This window comes from Adelges cooleyi, unplaced genomic scaffold (genome assembly GCF_023614345.1).
Source record: "Adelges cooleyi isolate 19-005CV unplaced genomic scaffold, UGA_ACOO_1.1 ACOO_flye_CR_arks_rails_tigmint_CR_PRNA_376, whole genome shotgun sequence".
NCBI classification, from domain to species: domain Eukaryota; kingdom Metazoa; phylum Arthropoda; class Insecta; order Hemiptera; family Adelgidae; genus Adelges; species Adelges cooleyi.
The window spans coordinates 4,377,765-4,399,271 of NW_026096053.1; the positions used below are offsets into that span (position 1 = coordinate 4,377,765).

The 21,507-nt window shown below is 32.1% G+C and overlaps 1 protein-coding gene across 1 annotated transcript; it reads left to right on the forward strand.

Annotated features, from left to right (window-relative positions):
- Window positions 1–12,497: 12,497 nt before the first annotated feature.
- Window positions 12,498–20,342, forward strand: LOC126840825 (proton-coupled amino acid transporter-like protein CG1139). Its single transcript, XM_050576784.1, has 9 exons — window positions 12,498–12,780; window positions 14,815–14,943; window positions 15,569–15,719; window positions 16,296–16,417; window positions 17,326–17,410; window positions 17,621–17,893; window positions 18,642–18,820; window positions 18,913–19,085; window positions 19,812–20,342. Exons 1-9 carry the CDS (start codon window positions 12,737–12,739, stop codon window positions 20,054–20,056), a joined length of 1,401 nt encoding a protein of 466 aa, XP_050432741.1. The 5' UTR covers window positions 12,498–12,736; the 3' UTR covers window positions 20,057–20,342.
- Window positions 20,343–21,507: the final 1,165 nt, after the last annotated feature.

A 21,507-nucleotide genomic window follows, 5' to 3' on the forward strand; every position in this document is an offset into this window, starting at 1 on the left:
TTGTTTAAAAAATTTGATCAAAAATAGTGACCAAGTCTTGTGATCGTATCAGCTATTCTGTGTTTCAACAATCATTGTGGACGAAAATACAAATGAACACAAGTAAAAATATTATGTAGGTAGGTAGTGTATCGTCGGCCTAACTCGCAATTGTCCTAACTCCAAAATGACAACTTTTCAGCAGAAGAAAAAAACGTTTCACAGTGCTGGGTTTGGGCTAGTGTCGAAAAAACCATCATCAAGACAGAAACCGACGAGAGCGGCACATGGTACCCGGATACACGTTCCGGGACGACGGGCCGAGCGCGGACGAGCCGGCTACGTGGATTTAGGCCGACCGCGCGTCCGTTGGGCGAGAGCCCGGCTTGGCCGCCGCATGAGGTCCTGGTGGAAATATTCAAAAATGTGACATAACTCCGGTGCGTTGCGTTTGACTGAACGGCGTCGACGTAACGGCACAATTTCCATAATTTGCCGCCGCGACACACGGCCGGCGTTAAACACTTGTGTGCGCGTTGTGCAGCATTACCGTGTACGGTACACGCACGTGCGGCGCATGGTGCCCTGGTACACGGAAAGCGGTAGTTTCATTTTCAGTTGCGTACGCCGCCCACGCTTCGTGTCTTCACCGGAGATGCCTGGTAAAAATAATGTTAAAAAATTGCATATAATATATATGACCGTTTCACGTTAGCGAAATAAATCTTCAACAATATAAATTATTGTTACATTTTCAACCGACTGAATTTTTACCGATTTGCCAACAATACATTACAACGAACTTCCGCCCTCCCCCCCCAAAAAAAAGCGACTAAAGAACAAAGGGACTGGACTTAAAGACCGGACGCGTCTGGAAGGATTTGAATGGGCCGCTACCGGACTACAATAACGATATTCGCTTTGTCGCTCGGTTTTTCAAAATAACTATTATTATTGCCCAGTGTATCCGATTGAAATAATAATGTATTGAAAATTATTGAAATAATAGTATGCAATTTTTTCAGAATTTTGCAAAATCAATTCACTCGACCCGACGCTGGAAGTCTAATATTATATCTGTGTAACTTCTATTAATAATTGGTCAATAATTATAGACCTTATCTTGGTGAATAATTTTAATTATTGACATAGAACAACAAGAATAGTTACATTTCTACCTTGTATTTTGTAACGGTCAGAATTTTCCATTGCCCGTTATAACCAAATCTCATTCACACATGGATCTCACACACAAGGACTTAGTGTCATTGCGTTGTGTCACGTTCACGGAATTGGCTACCAGGGTCTTATGCGGACTCGGTCTCATTCGTAGCCGTACATGCATGCCTGTAGCCTGTGTCGATACCATACACACTCTACAATAGTGTTTACTCTTATAATATAATATAGTAATAACATGGCAATAGTGTCCCTCTTAAGGTTCAAAATACAATATTTTTAACGTTCAATAGTAAAGTAAAACATTATGTTTTAAGCTGTTAATGGCCCCAAACAATCATTTTTCTAAACGAGTATTAATTTTATAAATAATAACACAAAAACACTTGCGATACAAATTACAAAATAATAATAGTTCTATTATTTATTCAATTATATTTAGTATGGAGTAAACAAAGAATAACGGTAATTTTTTACTAAAGCGAAAAATTGAATAACAAAAATATCAATTATCATATTATGATTATACTAAAAAAATAAATATTTGTTTTAAAATGTCGCTTATTTATCTGCAACGCAATTAAATTTGTTTTTTTTCGACAACAACATAATTATTCGGTAACGTCAAATTTGTTTAACTTAATTTAAGTTAGGTTTGAGATTTAATTTTCTCGAATAACCTTTTTGCATTGTTAATAGGCGTTTTTTTTTATTATTGTACGAGTTGAAAGAGAAAACGATGACGTCTTGTCTGGTAGATAATCAAAGTTTGTTTTGTTCTAAAGGAAGACTTAAAACATGACTAATGAATCATCAGACTAAATTAGGTTAAATTAATATTTAAAAAAAAAATAATGAAACCCAATTTGTAGTCCCAGTATAGGACTTGATTAAAATTAAAAATCATTCAAAAGTTAAAATTTAAATGTCGACATAGTCGCTAGTGTTATTTAACGGTATCTCGGTAAGTACGCGTTGTACGACGGTAAAAAAAGATAACATAAATAGATTCATGGCAAAATTGTGTACACAGGAAACTCATAAATTATATTAAGTAATGTACTTGGCTTCGTCTGTCTCTCGGGTACGGAAATTCCGAGTTAACTTTGTATTAAAACCACCTACATCTCAAAGAATGTACATAATAATATCACGAGATGGGTTTTTGTAATAAACGTGTCCGTTTTCCGTTCATAAGGTTTGATTTATTAATATTTGGGCCATAAACCGTTTATGATAAAAGCTTTTGATAAATGTTTTACACGGTGGTATTGCATACAAATAACAATATTGTATTTTTTTTTTTCAAAACAGATATCGAACCCTTTGATTTGGATTGAAATAATTGGTCGATTTTTAATATAAATATTGTATTTTTTTTTTCATTCCAAAGATTAACATGAAGTAATTTTTGTATTGTACTTGCATGTATTTATACATTCTACTTAACTACACACACTCATTATCGTTGCAGCGTGGCGTGCCAGACAACGTTTTAGCCCTGCAGACCGGTCCGGCGGCGGCTGACTTTCGGAGTGGTCGCATCTCGGACAAGGCGGTGTCCTCTCCGTGCCGAATGCGAACACCGCGACCGCCACGACCGTGCCACTCACCATCCTCGGCCGCGTGCCGTCGTCGCGACCGCGTGCAACCCGAGCAATGTTATGTCACACAACCGCGTTTCGGTACCAGGGCCGTATGCGGTACGACGGCGCGCGGCCGCCGCCGCCGCTCGCCAGACTGGGTCACGCTCCGGTTTTGCGTTTCGCTTAGGGGCACTAGTTCATTCAAGTGTCACGGGTATCAGGGCCCTATGCCGCCGGCACGACGCCGCACGTACCGCAGAATAATGCAGTGTGCATTATACTTTTACTTCAGCGGGGTAAATAAATGAATATGATAAAAGCAATTGTATTAGTAGTATTTTTTACTTAAAGAAAATTGTTGACCATTTTAATTTGACTAGCCTCTGTTCTGGACAAACAATTTTATCGGTTTTATTTTGCGAAATGTTAATTACAACAAAAAAAAAACATCAAATAAATAAAAATGATTAAATATCTTTAAAAAAAAAAAAATAATAATAATATAGTTATAAAGTCCAAATACCCTTAAATGAGAGGAGGAAGGTGAAGCCAGGCTCCGGACACTGATAATAATTAACACTGGGAAGATACTTATCACACAAAAATCATCAATCTATAAATTATTATTTTTAGTTGGGAATAGATATAACACATAATACTAAATAGGTCTTTATAAAATGGTCATCACTTTTTTGTTTACATTGAAAGTGACCCTTCTGCTATTATCTATTCTGTGGTGAAGCCTATTTATTTATTATACTATATTATATTATATTATAATAATATAACAATAAAACATAAAAAGTTTTAAGTGGAAACTTTTTCTTTATTGCTCTTTTTTGAGCGTAATTTTAGGACTTGAGGACTGAAAACTAGACAGACAGTAAATCCAGAGCTATAAAATCTACAATTTTCTCAGTAATTTGTAGTCAATTATTTGTATTGCTTTTTATGAAACACTTTAAAAGTACAATAATTATGGCTACTTAGGTCGGCCCACTGCGATACTACAATTTATCGCATCTTCATCTCCATCGTCTTCATCCCAACTATTCGGGGTCGCCACCCTTGTACAAAACCACCCCTCGACATGATTTTTCACATAATTTGCATACACTAGCAGCCCTCATATCAGTAATACTTCCGTTTTATTAATTATTACTTTCAAAAAAAAAAATAATAGTAATAAATAAACATAAACAGTGTAGTAGTGCAAGTGTATTCATCTATGAGAGAGAGCATGTATTTTACTTACTAGAGTTACTTATTCGTAATTACTTACTTTAACTTGAGAGTATTATTTTGAATACTAGAATTTACTGTTTACCATTCATTATTATTATTTTCCTGCTAATTAAATAACGTTCATTAGAAAATTCGTTTTTGTTATGCTCAGTGAGGTTTATTCAAAACATGGGTAATGCGACTTCGTAATGAGTTACTTGTAAATTGCTCTTCTATTATTATTTACAATTACAACAAGTGTTGATAGAAATTAGATGATAATAATATGTAAAAAGCTTAAGCCAACGAGCCAAACAACATTTACATCGATATTTTGTGTGTCTATCACTTATATCGGTGTTGTGTGTTTAGTATACTCGTACTTAAAACAAAATACATATTTTTCATTTTCAAAATATTGGTTTGTTAATAATTAGTAAGAACGCTTTAGATAAATATTGGCACAATGTACACACATCAATAAAATATAACACTCGCTTATAAGTTATAATTGATACCGTTATGAGAACGTTAAAACGTGCCACGTGGTCGATAACAAATTATTATTGACACTACTATATGGGTGGAAGTGCTGATAAATTGTTTAGGATTGCCAAAAATAATTATAAAAAAATTATATTATATTTGGTGGTCAACTAGAACACAAATTAAAGAATTTGACGTCAAGATTAATCGCAAATTGAACTATATAATTATACATATCTATTGTTCACATATTTTCTCTAGCGTGCCTAGTTATTAAAACTAATGTATTTCATAGTTTTTTTTTTAAATTTAATTAGAAATCAATTATTTCTAATTTTAATTTCGATTTTCGTAATAAAAATAGTAATTTCGATCACGAATTTAAAAAATGGTGAATTAAATAACGAATTGCCGCGATTAGCTGAGATCAATATGCGGATCAGCGAAAAAATACTTAAATTTGTTGATATTTTCCAAAAAAATATATGTACATCAAATCGAATACAGATAAATAGTTACTGTATTGGATTAAACAAAAAAAAGTTCATATTTTATTTGGGATAAACCCAGAATAGCAATAGTTAAAAGAGTATAATTTAAAAGAGTAGAATTTTCAAATTTTGTTGAGTGGTTGATGTGGTTGATGTGGTGTTATGTCACGTTTGTGGAACTAGATCAGGGTCCCATGAGTATAATAGCTATTACAGCAGAGGCCAGCAACTATACTGTTGCTCGCAATAACCGTATCGACAGAACACTATATTTGCTACGTGTCATCCTCGTTCGTCGTCAACAACGGCAGTCAATAGTCCAAAATAGCAAAAATAAAAATGATTTTATTTCATTAATATTTAAATACTATGTTCAGTATAATCTCTAGACGTTTATCGAACAAACACAAACAACAAGTAAACGAATAGAGCAAAATTTCTATCGTAAAAAAATAAATGTATAAAAAATATATTTTGAAATATTTTATCATTTTAATTCATTACATCCGTAATTGTGATGACAATTGTATTGTGATTACAATAAATCCCTACAAGTATACAAAAAAAAAAAATAATTCTCAAAATATTCATAAATATATTCCAAGAAAACGAGTGTCTTACATCAGATGAATCACCCAGTATATTATGTGGTCATTACACCGTAGTGTTTCTAACCTAATCGTTAGGCCCTTAGCAAAATTATATTCTAAAGTTTTAATATTTTATAATTCTTGTAACATTATAAAATTTTCAATATTGTAAACATATTTTAAAATTGTATTTCGTTAGGAATTTGTGCAGAATTAAATTATACAATTTTAAGCAAATATTTTTTAAACATTTGTTTTTATTGATATTTTACTTTCTGTCAAAATATGATTATAATTACGGTAAAAAATAATGTGAAAATACATTTTATTAACAAACTTATGAAAAAAAAGACTGGAATTTGTATAGACGCATTTTGTTGAAGTAGTTCCATAATTTTACTACAACTTGTAAATTGTAATTGAAATTAAACAATTGACGACTGTTTGGTGGTGCAATAGAGTTTTTTTTGGGGAGGTAGAAGCGGGGAAGGAGTTTTAGGGACATTGTACATGATTGTGGTTAGTATTACCTAATAAATATAATTGTTTACGAAATTACAAACATATTTTTATAATAATTTTGATACATTATGTCACAACCGATAATTCTTATTCATTATAGTACTTTTTATAGTTTTAAATAATAGTTTTTATTAATATTATCTGTATCGTACGATGTATTTCGTAACAGATGTGCTATCAATATTCTATTAATGCTAATTTCCATACGTCATGTAAATCTTCAAATTACAATTTAATAACTCAAGTCAATCGATTTGGCAATGGAAATAAATGAATTTGCTTTTAACAAAATTAAATAAACACGTTACAATTGGGTATATACTATTATATTATATACTTGTATTTTTAAATATTTGGGTCGCAACTAGGTCGAATGTAGAACGAAACTAAAAATCAAGGAATTATCGATATTTTACATAAGACCCTGGTCACTATTTCCACGAATGTGTCACAACGCAACCTCCTTATTTTCTGTGATTACAATTTTGAAAAAATGTTTCAAATTGTAGTCGGGCTGCACTCAAGTTTATTGACACATAAAACTAGTAATACGATTAAAATTGATCATTTTCTCACTAGTCTCCGATTCTCAGGAATCTTCGAAAGTAAAAATTACCTTTAGTTTTAACAAACAAACATGATAATATTTACAAACGTAATTAGATTGGTTTTTTTTTTAAATTCGGGAAATATTATTAACTATTAACTGATAGGGAATTGTAGGTAAAAGAGAAAAGACGTTCGAATAAAGACAGCTCTAAACGTTTTGGATTAAGCTTATGAATGTCGAGGATAGTCCCAACTACTAACCAAGTTAACACTACCAATATTGCACTGTGATATTTTCGTAGAATTGTGTATCAGGGTCCTATATGGTTTATATTATGTAATATGGCTACTGAGGTTTTATTTTATATAATAATATTGTGACAATATTTTTACCTAAGACAATATTAAGAAGTACTGATATTATAGGATGATGGTTTATTTTAATTAATTAAAATTTAATTTCACTTTTTAAAGTAAAAATGGTTATATTGTGTATCCCTATTTATAAAATATCATGTACGTTAATATATTTTCAAATCATGTTTCAAATAAATGTAATCTTTTTTGTAGTTTGAATAATATAATATGTGTTACAAAATGGTATACCACCATTTTAAGTTAAAATATTAAGCTTCTTAATCCGCTTTAACATTTATTAGCATAACACACTAACAAATAACATTCAAAACAATTATTATAATAAATCGTTTTATAAAAATGTTTATTAATAGCATGAATAGTTTTTTTTAAACGTTTTATAAGCATTGTATTAGTATTGTAATTATTGGTTAGTTAATTTATTTCTACAAAAACATTATAATATTGCATAGTGATGTAACTGAAAAATTGCATACCAGGATCCCATGAACATTATTTTACGTTACTGTACAACTAATATACCTGTCCTAAAATCTATACATTTTATCTTGAGCAGGGGTAATAGGTCTACATATTGAAGAAATTGAGTTTAATGAAGCTTTATATCAGAAAAAGACTATTTGATTGTTAACACTTTATAATATGTTTAACGTTAAATTATTAAATATTACAATATTAGTGTACCTAATCATACGCTTGCTAAGCAAAATCAACGAAACAATTACTTATGAACTACATAACTGACTGTTGTTTATTATTGTTACTCAACTCATTAAACTATATTGCGGTCCCCGGGCAAAAGAATTTGCAGCCCCTAAAAATTGTTTTTTTTTTCATTTAGACGTGATGTAAATTCATAATTTTTGTTTTCTACAATGGACTCCAATAAATATGTTTATGTGGGCAGTGAGGTTCGATTAAATACCATTCAATATAAAGCAATCATTAACTATCATGCTTCACTACTAAAAATAACTTATTAATAAAAAATAATTGTTATAACTATTAGGACTTACCCAAGTTCAGAAATCCCAAAATAAATTTGGTTAAACAAAGTTTTGGAAAACAAATATATTTATAGGTTTAGTACATGAATGACACTTATGAGTTCATTAATTGCTATTGCTATTGTAACAATATATGATCAAAACACATTAATTATATAAATCATGGTGTTATAATTTGTATTTTAAATGTTATTTTTCCTTAATTGTAAAACGGAAATGTTGTTTATAATTTCTGACCAATTAACGAATATTTGATTAATTCGTCTTTAATACTTAAAATTGAAAGTGATGTCATTTTTTTGTTAGATAAAGATGACCTTAAAATATAATTTGTCTAGTTCGTCAAAACTTTTTGGACCATTATGCTTTAATTCGGTATCCGTCAGTAATTTATGTAAGATAAATAATTATTTAATATTAGTAGTACATATTTATTTGGGTTAATTTTAAAATTAAGTTGGTATAATTTTATAATCAATCGATTATAATGACCTACATTCCCAGAATTTGTAGCAGTTAAAAAATGATTAATACTTTTATATACTTAAATTTCTTTTTTTTACTCCCATGTTGGTCCCCATAAAATGGCCGACCAGGGCAATTGTCCGAGGGGGGGAGGGGGGCTTTGCCCTCCGTTTAACGCGGCTTTGGCTCATCGTTGTATTATGATGGTTATACGTTTTTTTTTTTTTGTTATATGTGTTTGCCAAAATAGAAATATTATTTGGGTAACATAATATTGTACGGCCACCTAGTTTGCACAAGTTGTAAATCTTTAAATACACAATATTTTTAAAGGCGTTTACCGGGTTCGTTTTGTGTCTATCACTCGGTGCTTTGTCGGCCTTGAGCTTCGACCGTCGGGATAAGGTTGGATTTCAATGTATAGCTGCCGACATAGTTACATCGACTCAAAGTTCGACGTTCGCTTACAGTGCACATAGTTGAGCGATTAAATTTAGAAACGACATCGGCCGGGAAAAGCGCCAAAAAACATGATCGAGCAGCCGAGTTTCCGTGTAACATGTGTTTTTTGTTAGCCTCGCCACTTACGGCACAAAGGTAAACCACCGTAGGTACAACAGGCTGGTAACAATATACTACAATTACGATTTGGGGGGGGGGGGAGGGGGAAACTACTTTGGCGTCACAACACAATGTTATGTTCTACTTTGCTGTGTTTACGATTTGTCTTGAGTAATGAATTTGGGCTACCGCGGCTGTTTTTGACAACTTGAGTGATTATTTTCGTACCACATCGAGCGCGAATGTTTTAATTTTTAAAAAAATGTACTAGGTGGACCACACAGACGTTTGGGACGTTTGAACGGTTTAAGTTTAAGCTGTCGTACTTATACTAAAATAATCGCAATAAAATAAAAATACATTTACGATATTTAATCAATCATCGTTTTAATATAAATGAGTCTGTCGTTTTGTTTCCCCCAACATAGGCAACAGTGATTCTTAGGTAAAAGTGATTATATTGTTATTTTAATTTGATGGTACTATATTTATTGAAATTTACTTCTTCAATCAAATATTGGCTTGTGCCTATTGCCCTGTCTCTGTGTGCCAATATACTACAACGAAAAGCACAAATTTTGTTTGCGTGGTTTTTTTTTTAGTTTAAGAGGAAAAACAAATAGGCTCCAGTCAACATGATTCACATTTGTCATTCGCCTGGCCGTATGGCGGCGGTCTAGACGGTTTTTTTTTTGCGTTAAATAATTCTGTCTACAAACAACAAAAATAATTGTTACAAGCTATCAAAAAAAAAAAATCGTTTTGTCAGTTTGTTTTTTGTTCTGTTAAATTCCCGAAACAACGTAGTCAAACTTGTTCGAGCAAGTACCGTACAAGGATTCTTTAGATTGTGTTTACAATATTTATTGGTTTCAGATAAGACAATATTCGATGTTATGCAAATTAAATGTGAGTATTATACTCAATACTCTGTGTTATGTATTTAACAGTTAAAGTTTTACTGTTTTTTAAAAAACAGTTCATTGTAGTTAGCTTTTACACGCCCGGTTGTACACACAGTTTTTTACTTTTTAGTGTTTTTTTCGAATAACTCATAACCAATAAACGTTGCCAACAGCCATAACTTATTATAACACTTCTGTACAACCTTGTTCTACCAATTCACTTTATACAAATAAGCACGCCAGAGATGGATTTATTTTATTTAAGCTAAAAGTTAACTTGATAACTAAACATTTTATTCAATCCTTCGTGATTCAAACATTAACTTTTTGTAGGTACACACGAATAAAGTTATTAGTGATTTAAGAAATCATTTTTGTTTGTTTAATTATGCACTTATTACTATAGTTACTACCTGTACTATTTGAACTTGAGTAATGTGTACAAAAAATGTTTGGATTTTTTTTTAAACTGTGTTAAATATTTGTCTGTAGCATAACACTGTTTTAAAATATTAATAGAGATAACAGATTTAAAAATAAAACATTTAAATCTTAAGTGTTTTTTTTTTCTGTTTCCCCTAAGACTACTTTATATTAATACAAATTAATTAAACTATACTAATCAAACGAGTATTACATAAAAAACAAACTACTAATTACGAATTACAATATTCACTATATTAAGTATGACTTTAAGAAGTCGCATCTGTGTATCGTTTGGTAACGATTGATTCGTTAAGGCGTTTGCCCTCATTCAGGCCGCACTCAACAACACAAGATGCGTATATACGTCACATTAAACGAGCTTTGATCGTCACTAATTTAGAATGGCCACTTGCTTTTTATTCATTAGGAGAATTGAACGACGCCAGTAGCGTTAACGACATCCAACCCATATTTGCTCCAGATCTTTCGAACCTTCATACAAGCATTTTTTTTATTCATCTCTTTAATTAGCATTTTTTATTTTTACATACAAATAATATTAATTCAATTATTTTAATCATTAAGTTTTCAACCGTCACATGACATTTCTGATCTTGGCAGCCTCAAGCAAAAATATATATGTCCCTTATTTTGTTTCTTGTTTTTGACTTTCATATTTATCGCACTGTCATTGTTCATTAAGTACCGTACCCAAGTATAAACTACTCGGTTGAAACGGAACAATGCTTTTTTTTTGTCAACCGGAATACACATATGATAAATTCTATGCTCTTACCACAGTAAACGAAAATCTCAATCTAGGCCACTCGTTTCAGTTCCACAAACCATTATCATATTGTGATGGACCATAATGAACAACGCGTGCAATGTGTTGTGTTTATTAATTTTCAATCGAATGAGCGCTAGTTGGAGTTCTTAAACACTTTGTTGTTTGCTAATTTATTCCATAATTAGACTTTTCCACGAATAATGTACGAACTAACTAATTATAAATAAAAAATAGATGTATTTTTCAATACGCAGTCCTGTCTATTTTTCTTAATATCTATCGTTAGAACAAGGTTGGACGCAATAAAATTGCACGTCATTGTCAATCGCCGATTACATTAATTACTATAATGTTAATCTAGTCTACTGAAAATCATTGCATCGTTGCGACTACATATTTTCGGTTCTATTAAGAATTAAGTTTAAACACGGTCGGTTTTGTCGTTAAAATAATTATCACCAACAAAGTTATTGACAGAATTGCAAAATAAACAGTATTTTTTTAATTAGAATGACCCCCAGTGATAAGACATATCCATGTCAATACAAATTAAATGGTTTTTATTTTGTTTAAAACTGTTTTTTATGTTTGAAACCATTTTTTAATATAATTAAAACTTATGTTTTAAATATATTAAAAACATTGTTTTTTTTTATTCATAACGTTTTAAACAAATTTTAATTAATTTATTACAATATGTATTTAACTATGTACACATTGTAAATATTTACCAATTCCGGTTGATAATTTAATTAGATATTTACTTTTTAGAAATAAACAATACCTAGTACGTAAAAATAGTTCTAGTTTCTATAGACTACAGAGAACAACCTTGGGCACATTTTTTAGTTTATTAGTTATAAGGGTTAACTACACTACTGAAATAATTATAGTGAGGACTTGTGATAATTTTTGTGATACACGTAGTAATAACTAAATGTAAACACTACAATGATTGTAGTACAGTATAATATGAACATGTAGGTATACGTATACACTTAGTATAGTGACTAGCGTGTAATGCATACATACAAATTATACATATTTGATATTGTATTGTATCACGAAGTCTGAATTCTGTATGTTGCAACAAGATCGTTGGCTTACAACGTTTTAAACATAATATGAGCCACATAGTAAACCACGTGTCGGCGGCAAAGGGTGAACATAGTGTTTTTACTTAAACTCTGTGAATGAATGTTCTTTTTTTTAATTCCGCACCCCTCGATTCCTCTGCCGGCGGGTCGTCGGTTATATCACACGGCGTACGGTGTATAAGTATTGTAAATGTGTATTGATCAGACTAGTAGTGGAAGGGCGCATGCGTGCAACGCTGGAGGTTTCGATATAACCGTTCGTCGGCTTTGCACACAGTAGTCCGGTGCATCCTCGCATTTGAGTACCATCTAACCATAGTCGGTCGCGGCTTGTGAACCCATCACCGTCGGCTTGGTCGTGTTATCACACCGCGTGAATGACCGACCGTCTGTAAGTGTAGGACCCACGTGGAGAACCGAGAAAATCGCACACCTTCCGGCGGGGTTTAAGTTGCACACATCGAAGACGACCGTCTGTGACAGGACGAGGTTGACGCTACTATGTCGGAGACATTGGCCCTAACGGGAATCGGACCCCCCGACAAGTGAGTACTCTCTGTTTAATCGGCAGTCGTCGTGCATTTTAGTCTTGAGCACCCGGAATCTGCTTTCGACACCTTGTATGTATCTATAAATACTACATTGGCCGGAGGCTGAGCAAAGGTAACTCCGAAAAATGTCTATTGCACTAAATATATAGTGTTGTGTAGAAAAGTCGAATACCTCGAATCGTGTAAGAATATAGAAATACAATTAATATTATACTCTAACCGTTAAATTTATTGTCCCAGTCGGTAATATAAAGGCGGTTGTTCGATCAGTCGAGTTTCGTTGACACTTGACGTCTCTGAGAAGCCAACAGGAAGTGTTTAATGTGTTCGCTAAATAAACAGCGGTTTTATTATACTTGCTAATGCATTTTTTAATACCTACGTAGAACCTATAGACAAAACGCTGTTTTGCAAAATTAAACAGGACAATACGTCTTCGTTAACCGTAAAACAGTAAACAATATTTTCTTTTGTAACAGACGCTATTCAACCGGCCGGTAGGTTGGCCGAATATTGTAGAGATCTGCATTGTTCATCTAAATCCGAGACGTCCTTATGAGTTGAATCGGTCGGTTAAATGCCTGATGCATCTGTCAAAAACTGCGTTAACAATATTTACCCTAATTCAGGCAACGCCAGAAAAGCCACCGCCGTCATTAGTCTCATTAGTAAACTACTTACTAGATTGTAAGAACAACATATTATTATTTTGCGGTTCTGAACTATTACAATATTACGAGTAACGCCTCTTCGACAAACGTGCGTCGGGTTTAATGCATTTACAAAAAAATATGTTCTCTACTATAACAAGTTGGTAAGCGAGTTAAACAATACTTAAGTTAGTAGGCTATATTATAGTTTCGGAATCGGTTAAAAAAAAACTAGGACACCGCCCAAAAAACTTGGGTGCGTGGGTAAGTGGGTGTCAACTGCAAACTGTAAGTTTTAAAATATTAAAATAATATTTTTTAGGTTTAACTCGCCATCTCGATAAGTGATTTCGTTGTGTTTTTGTTATTAGGTCAAATTATAAATTACAAATCATACGCTTTAAAAACATAAACGATAACTTTAAACTTTGCACCGGATATAAATTGTAAACAACTTAATGATTTTGTTTTGTTTTTATAATAATATTATGCTCATTAGTTAGTTGTTTGCGTGCATTTGTAGAAAGATAAAGTTCAAAATGTAGTTTAATAAAATTACTGTGTTAAACATTTATATAATATCTTCTAGTAGAGTTTTATTTCCTGACTACAAAAACAATTTTACACCGAACACGTCTCATTAGAAGAACATCGACGGGTGTTCAGTGTTAAAGACTATAAAATTGTAAATACCTACATGAAAAACAATTACAATAAAATTTTAAGATAAACAGTACACTTAAAATTAAACTGCTTACGTTGATTATATGAATTTACAACTACTTCCCAGACATATAATTACATTTTTAAGTATGCAAAATATGTGTTTGGTATATCTATATCGCATTGTTGTCCATCATGATTCTTTAGGTATTAAGATATAATGGAAACATAACCTTGCATAATAAAATATATTCAATGCCGATTACTTCACTTGCGTTCGAATATATCGATCACTCATAATGTTGTACAAATTTGCATAATGTTAGAAAATAATTAGGTACTCTGTTTATCTTCCATCATAAAAGGTTGTACACAACCTACGTGTCGATGTTTTTGGTTGGTGGCACTCCATAAATTCGAACAAGTCTTGTTCTGACCATACTCAAACAGCCTATATTATTAGATTAACTGTAACACACATTAGTTGTTATATTATAGCCTAAGATTTTTTATGAATTTAACGTATAATTTTGTGATTATATAGAAAAATAATATTTAAAAAAATTGGCAAAAAGTATACCAAACGGTTGTCTAATTAAATTTTTTCTAGTGTTATTTAATGCAAAATGTTTTTACTTGCTGTAGTAATTATTATGAAACTTACAAATTGTTGTTCTTATAAATCCATGTTTATAATTATATATTTTTTTTTCAGGGAACTTAAAGAACACAAATTGAAAACGTACAAAGTTACCGTAACGTCTGATGATGATACTCACCAGACGTCCAACGGAGTCCCACCATACGACCCACACGCTCATCGTATACTCGAACATCCTACAAAGTTAGTTTTTGAAAAATTATTAAAACTTGAATGTGGTATTATATTTATTTGTTTTTTAGAGAAAAGATTTGTAAATTTGTTTGTAGATTGTTGAGAAGGTATGTAAATTATTTATAATTGTAGGCTTTTCATTTTGAGATTCGTGTTTCTATGGTACGACCCATTTAAAAAGCTGTTCCCATGAACTTTCATTGACAGTTACAACCGAATTGATTACCATACCGTTTTATTATACGAGCCCAATTTATCTGCGTTACAACATATGAGGGTTGTCAACTATGTTAATGGCGTCGGGCAATATAAATTTTCCAATTAAGACTAAAAACCCAGTTAAAGTCTATGGACGCACAACATGTGCATGACACGCGCCTTATGAGGAACTCAATAAAAAAAAATTACACAATATATTACATATTTTTATATGTTAAAATAAACAAATGAGTTTTTGATTAATTTTAAAAAGAATTTTATTTTTATTTCAAAATGATAATTACCTAAAGTATATTGTCGATGACAAGTTTTAGTGTACATTTTTATTCGATATTTAATATAATCGTTATTTATTATGTTTATTTAAAAACACATATTTTGTATAACCTCATTTTTTGTTTGTAATTTTTTACAGTAATTCAGAAACCCTCATCCATTTACTCAAGGGCAGTCTCGGTACCGGAATATTGGCTATGCCAAATGCCTTTTACAATTCCGGTCTGCTCGTTGGAACTGTAGGCACCATACTTATTGGGATTCTGTGCACTTATTGCTTACACGTTTTAGTAAGTATCCGGAATACGCTTTTAATAATTCGTTTTGTTATAATTAATTTATAAAAATCGATTAACCATACAAAACTGTTTTGTTTTTAATCGTTAAACTCAGCATAATGGTGCCTTTCTAAGGATTTAAAAAATTTCAAACATTCCCCAGCACTGTGAACCTTACACTCTTGTTTTGATTTTATCTTTAATGAGGTTACTTAGATTTGCTTGGTAACAAGGACGACTCCGCTTTCTTCGGAGAGCCGTTCGTGTTACTCGATACTCGTTTTCCAATAAGATATCACTATCTTTATTATTTTATTAAAATATCGAATTGCAATATTAAACACAGTAATAGTACTACATTCGTTGTATTGTATTTATATATCTTGGATTTCATCTCGGGTGGTAATACATACATACTTAAACTTTTTTAGATTTATTATTAGTTTTGCAACGGACGGTTATACCGAAATTGTTTTTACCTCGACCGAATAATGTGTTTTTGGGGTCTATTATTCCATTTGTCTGCGTACATTTAACGAATCATTATTAATATTATGTTTGATTGTTGTTGGGGTCGTTCCAAAACAGATTAGATCTCAATACATACTATGCAAGAGACTGCGAGAGCCAATACTGAGTTATCCGGATTCGATGAAGTACGCGCTGCAGAACGGCCCGTCATTTTTGAGATTTGGAGTCCCACTCTCGGCGTCGGTGATATTTATTTCAACTTGTACACAGAAAAAATATAGTATAACGACCCATCTATTACTGTCCCCGGACCCCGGATAATAATGTTCTCGAGACACGCTCTAAATATATTAACCACGCCAATGATGAGATAATAATACAATCAACATTAATACATTGTACGACCGTTTTTTAATAGATGCGGTAACCAACGCTTCCTATACGTGCATTTTTTTATCGCATCATTGTTACGACCTTGTCAATTATTGTATTTTACCGTTGGAGTCACGTTATATTATATTTTACAATCATAATCGTGATTTAAACATACCAGCTTATTGCATTTCTAACCCCCCCCCCTCCCCATAGGGTGAGAGGTACGCTTGTGCCCTCTCACAGATCTACATTTTAGGGGGTGCTAAAATTATGTATACCGACTATAAACATAATTTTTATCCATTGGCATAACTAAAGGGTGGGCTGGGGAAGGTCAAATCTTTGGAAACTTGTTCAGGCTCTAAAAAAATGCCAGCAACCGATCAGGCACAGCCCCCAAGTAAGGTTTATAATTTTTACTGGCATTCTAAAGGAGCTTTCAGAGATTTTTAAAAGTCTGAACTTCCTTAGCCCCCCCCTCTAGTTGCACCAATGTTCTTTAAACCATTAGATATAAAATAATAATATATTTGATAACAAAAAATATTCTAAAATAAAAAGTTTGAATAGAGTAGTATGTACATTATTAAAATTGTATGCGTACAAATGTATATATTTATCAAAAAAAAAACAATGATATACCCTTACACTGCAATTTTATGAATTGTTGAAATAATAAAGTAGAGATATGCAATAGCCTTGTATATGTTTAAGTCATGATCATAACCTTTATCTGTTTCTCCGAACTTGACCGGCGTCTCGATGATTTCAGGCTAATCGTCGACGGATTCCTAATAACCTATCAGCTGGGCATATGCTGTGTGTACATCATGTTTATAGGGTCCAGCATCAAACAGGTTAGTGCTCTAGATAACTAGGCGACACAATTATCGGCCTGCTGCAGACCACAGTGATTATAAAAGTTTTTTTTTAACTTTAGCCAATAATAATTGAAATGAGAAACATCATACCGAAGGATCCAAGAGATCCGAGGCAATGACAAGCACCGCAGCGGGCTTTTTGTGATTAATATTGTATTTTGGAATATTGTACTTTTTTTTCTTCAGGTTTTGGACATGTACATTGAACCGATGGACGAGCGGTACTATATGATAATGTTGTTGCTGCCGTTAATAGCAATAAATCTGATCAGAAATCTGAAACTGTTGGCGCCTTTCTCGCAGCTAGCCAACATCATCACGTTCGTCGGTCTTGGAATCGTTCTTTGGTATGTTTTCACGGACTTGCCGCCAATTTCTTCCCGACCTTTGGTCGGTGAGCCTCGCAAGTACACCTTGTTCGTGGGCACTACTTTGTTCGCGTTGGAAGCAGTTGGCGTGGTGAGTGTATCGTCGTAGGTCTAAACCTAGCTAAACGCACACTTGGAAATTAACGACTTTCATCCAACAACCACAGCGACGCTGGCTAACCCTAAATATTATTATAACCACTTCTTCCATGATTATTATTATAAAAAAAAACTTATTTCAAGAATGGCCGAATAGCTACATTATTATACCGCAGACTGTCTAATGTTAGCGTTCAATTACAGTTTGACTGATTTTGACGATTTTTTTTTTTTTGTAAATAGACAGTATAATATAAAATCATTTTAAAAAGTCCAAACGTTGAAATAATTTTAAAATTATATTCTAAAACATAACGGGTTTGTTGATGGCAATTTCATTTGATGATGTTCGTGAAAACTATTTAACCTATAAGTTATAATGTCATTTCACTGTAACACATTTATAGAATAAAACTCTTAAATAATACATAAAGCAACGTGTCAACACGTTTAACGGTAAATGATTATTTATTTATTTTGTTCATAAAGCATGTAAAGCAGTCGTATTGTTCTTAAAGGTATAATTAAAATTACTTTTTTAATGGTAAAGATCTTTCAAATTTTCTTTATTATAATAATTTTTGTTTGGAAATAAACGAAATTTCAACGGGTGCATATATTTTAATATTTGTTGTTTACTGTAGTATGGTTATGTTTACATGCAATTATTTTTGAAAATAAATCATATTAAACGAACAAGTTGCTAGTGTATTAAAACTTACGGTTTGTTATTTTTATAGGTGTTGGCTTTGGAAAACAACATGAAAACACCCGCGTCTTTCGGAGGTACCACCGGCGTGTTGAACGTAGGCATGACGGCCATAACCCTCATGTATGTCGCTGTGGGCTTTTTCGGGTACGTCAAGTACGGACAGGAAGCCAAGGGCAGCATAACTCTTAATTTACCGGAACTGGACTTGTAAGAAAATATTTTTCAGTTTTAACCGTCGAATTCAGAATGTAAATAATGATAATAATTATTATAATGTGAAAAACGCTATTGCTCGACAGACTCGCGCAAGCCGTCAAACTGATTTTCGCAGTGGCAATATTTATTACATACGCCCTTCAAGCATACGTAGCGGTGGACATAATATGGAACACTTATATGAAAAAGAGAATTCAAAACTGGGACAAAGCCACGATGGAATACGGTCTCCGGGTGTCTGTCGTTCTCGTCACTTGTAAGTCAATTCATAGGCGCAACTGGTGGAGGCAACTATAGCCCTCACCGAAACTGTGGACTAACAAATAACCCACGAGGATTCGCCCTCCATACATATCATCAGACATTTTTTACATTAATTACTTATAGAAATTTATTTGCCTGTAAAACTAAAAAAACTATTTCATTGTCAACTTCATACTTACAAGGCGGTAAAAACAGTTTCACAGAATAATAGATATAAAACCCACCATTCAAGTATAAAAATACATTATTTTTCCGTCAACATTTTATCACAGATAACACATAATTTATTATAATTATTTTACTTTAAAAAACCTTTTGAGCTTTGATATAACGTTCACTAAGAGGACTGCGGTAATTTATTCGCGAAAAATGGTTCTACGTCCTCTTAATGGTTACTTTTAATTTTTCAAATGACAAAATAATAAGATTTAAACAATCTATGACCAAAGAGGGGGGGAAACGTCCTACATTGTTACCGGTGATAGGAAATCTGTATTTATCAAATTATAAAAAGGATTATCCGGATTTTCATATAAAATATTTTTGGTATATTTTATTTCATATGAATTTCATAAAATTAAAATCCCAAAATCGAGATATCAATTTTAATTTTCTCACATTCCCATTGCAGTCGTCCTATGCCATAACTATTACTCGATAATCTCTTGGCATTGGTAAACTAGTCGCCGTGCTTACTTCTGGATTGTTATTTTTACAGTCGTGTTGGCGGTTTCCATTCCTCGGTTGGAACTGTTCATTTCGCTGTTTGGCGCCCTTTGCCTGTCCGTGTTGGGCATCGCTTTCCCGGCACTTATTGAGATTTGCGTGCTATGGCCCGAAGACGACTTCGGACCCTTTAGGTACGTGCTATGGAAAGACATCTTGTTGATCATCATCGGTGTTCTGGCGTTGGTGTTGGGCACGTACATCAGCGTGCAAGACATTGTCAGGTCGTTCAACTGAAGAAACAATACCGGCGGCCTACCCTGTCTGATAAATGATAATTATAGTTTTTTTTTTTTTTATTACTTATTACCTTTTTTTTTAAACTTAGCTTATACAATTTCGACCAATAGTTCTTTTAATTTGTATTAGTATTGTTGTTCATCGGCAGGGTCGTTGGAACTCTACCTAAAAAATGCATTGTACACGAAAAAAAAAATACAGGAAGAGTCACGTCTCGCGCCCGTTGTTAATGCTATTTTTGTATAAATATTATTATGATTTATGAAATATTATCTTTTATTAATCTACCTACTTAATTTATCAAACTAAATCTAATTTTTTATATGTTTTTGTTGCCATAATTATTGTGTTTCTCTTTCTCGCAATTCTTCGACTCGGGTATACTTGAAAACGTATTATGATTTATTATGATGATTTCTTTTTTTTTTTTTGATATTTAATCGCTAACTTATTGAGACACAATAAATGTAGCTCAGCTATGACGTTCATTAAGTGTAGGAATAGATTATAATTCGATATTTTATTAAGATAAAACTGTTATTTATTATTAAAATTTTAAAGCAATAATTTATTTTTATACACTTAAAAAAAAAACAATCTCCGCGGTATAACAAAAGTGCCTATAGATATTGTTAAGTGTTTTAGGTATTAAATATGGTATGTGCAGATGATTAATAGTAATAATTTTTTTGTACGCGTATCTGTTTACGATTAATTTCAATAAATGGATATTATTAGAAGCTAAGAAGCGGTACTTGTTGAGCTGTAGTTGATTTTTCATATAAAACCGTATCAAGAACACTCGTGGTCCGGTTATTAAATCTTATGAAATGTATAAAATGATGGTCAAAATAATAGACAAAAAACAATTTTATATTTAAAAAAAAGGATTAAAATTTTTTTTTTAAATTTTTACCAAATTCATGGATTTGTTTCGATTTGTATTCAATCTTTATTTTAGTTATAATAAACTAGGGACACTTTAAGGTTTTTATCAAGAAATTACTAATAGGGGGGCTAATTTTAGTTGATATTAACAAAACATTTTATCTTGTAAAGCCGGTATTTGTACTCATTGTTAAAAATATTGATTTATAATGAAAACAAAATGTGTTAATTTTTTACAATGTACCATCAAAATTTCATTTTACCAATTTTGTTAATTATTTTATGCACTATCAGGACATTATTATAGTAACTAGAGAATTGTTAATTTCGAGGTTATACACGAATTTGTATGGTAAAAATTGCGTTTTTACGATTTACTAATGTAGACCTTCTGTTGACAATGATCAAAATTCAAACACAATAGTATACAATTATTATATAACGCCTAACATTTTGGCGAAATAAAAATAAGTATAGGTAAAGCGCACTGTCTAAAATAAATATTTGTTTATTACTGAAAAAAACGCAATTAAAGGCTGAATTGTAAATAAAGCCTAACC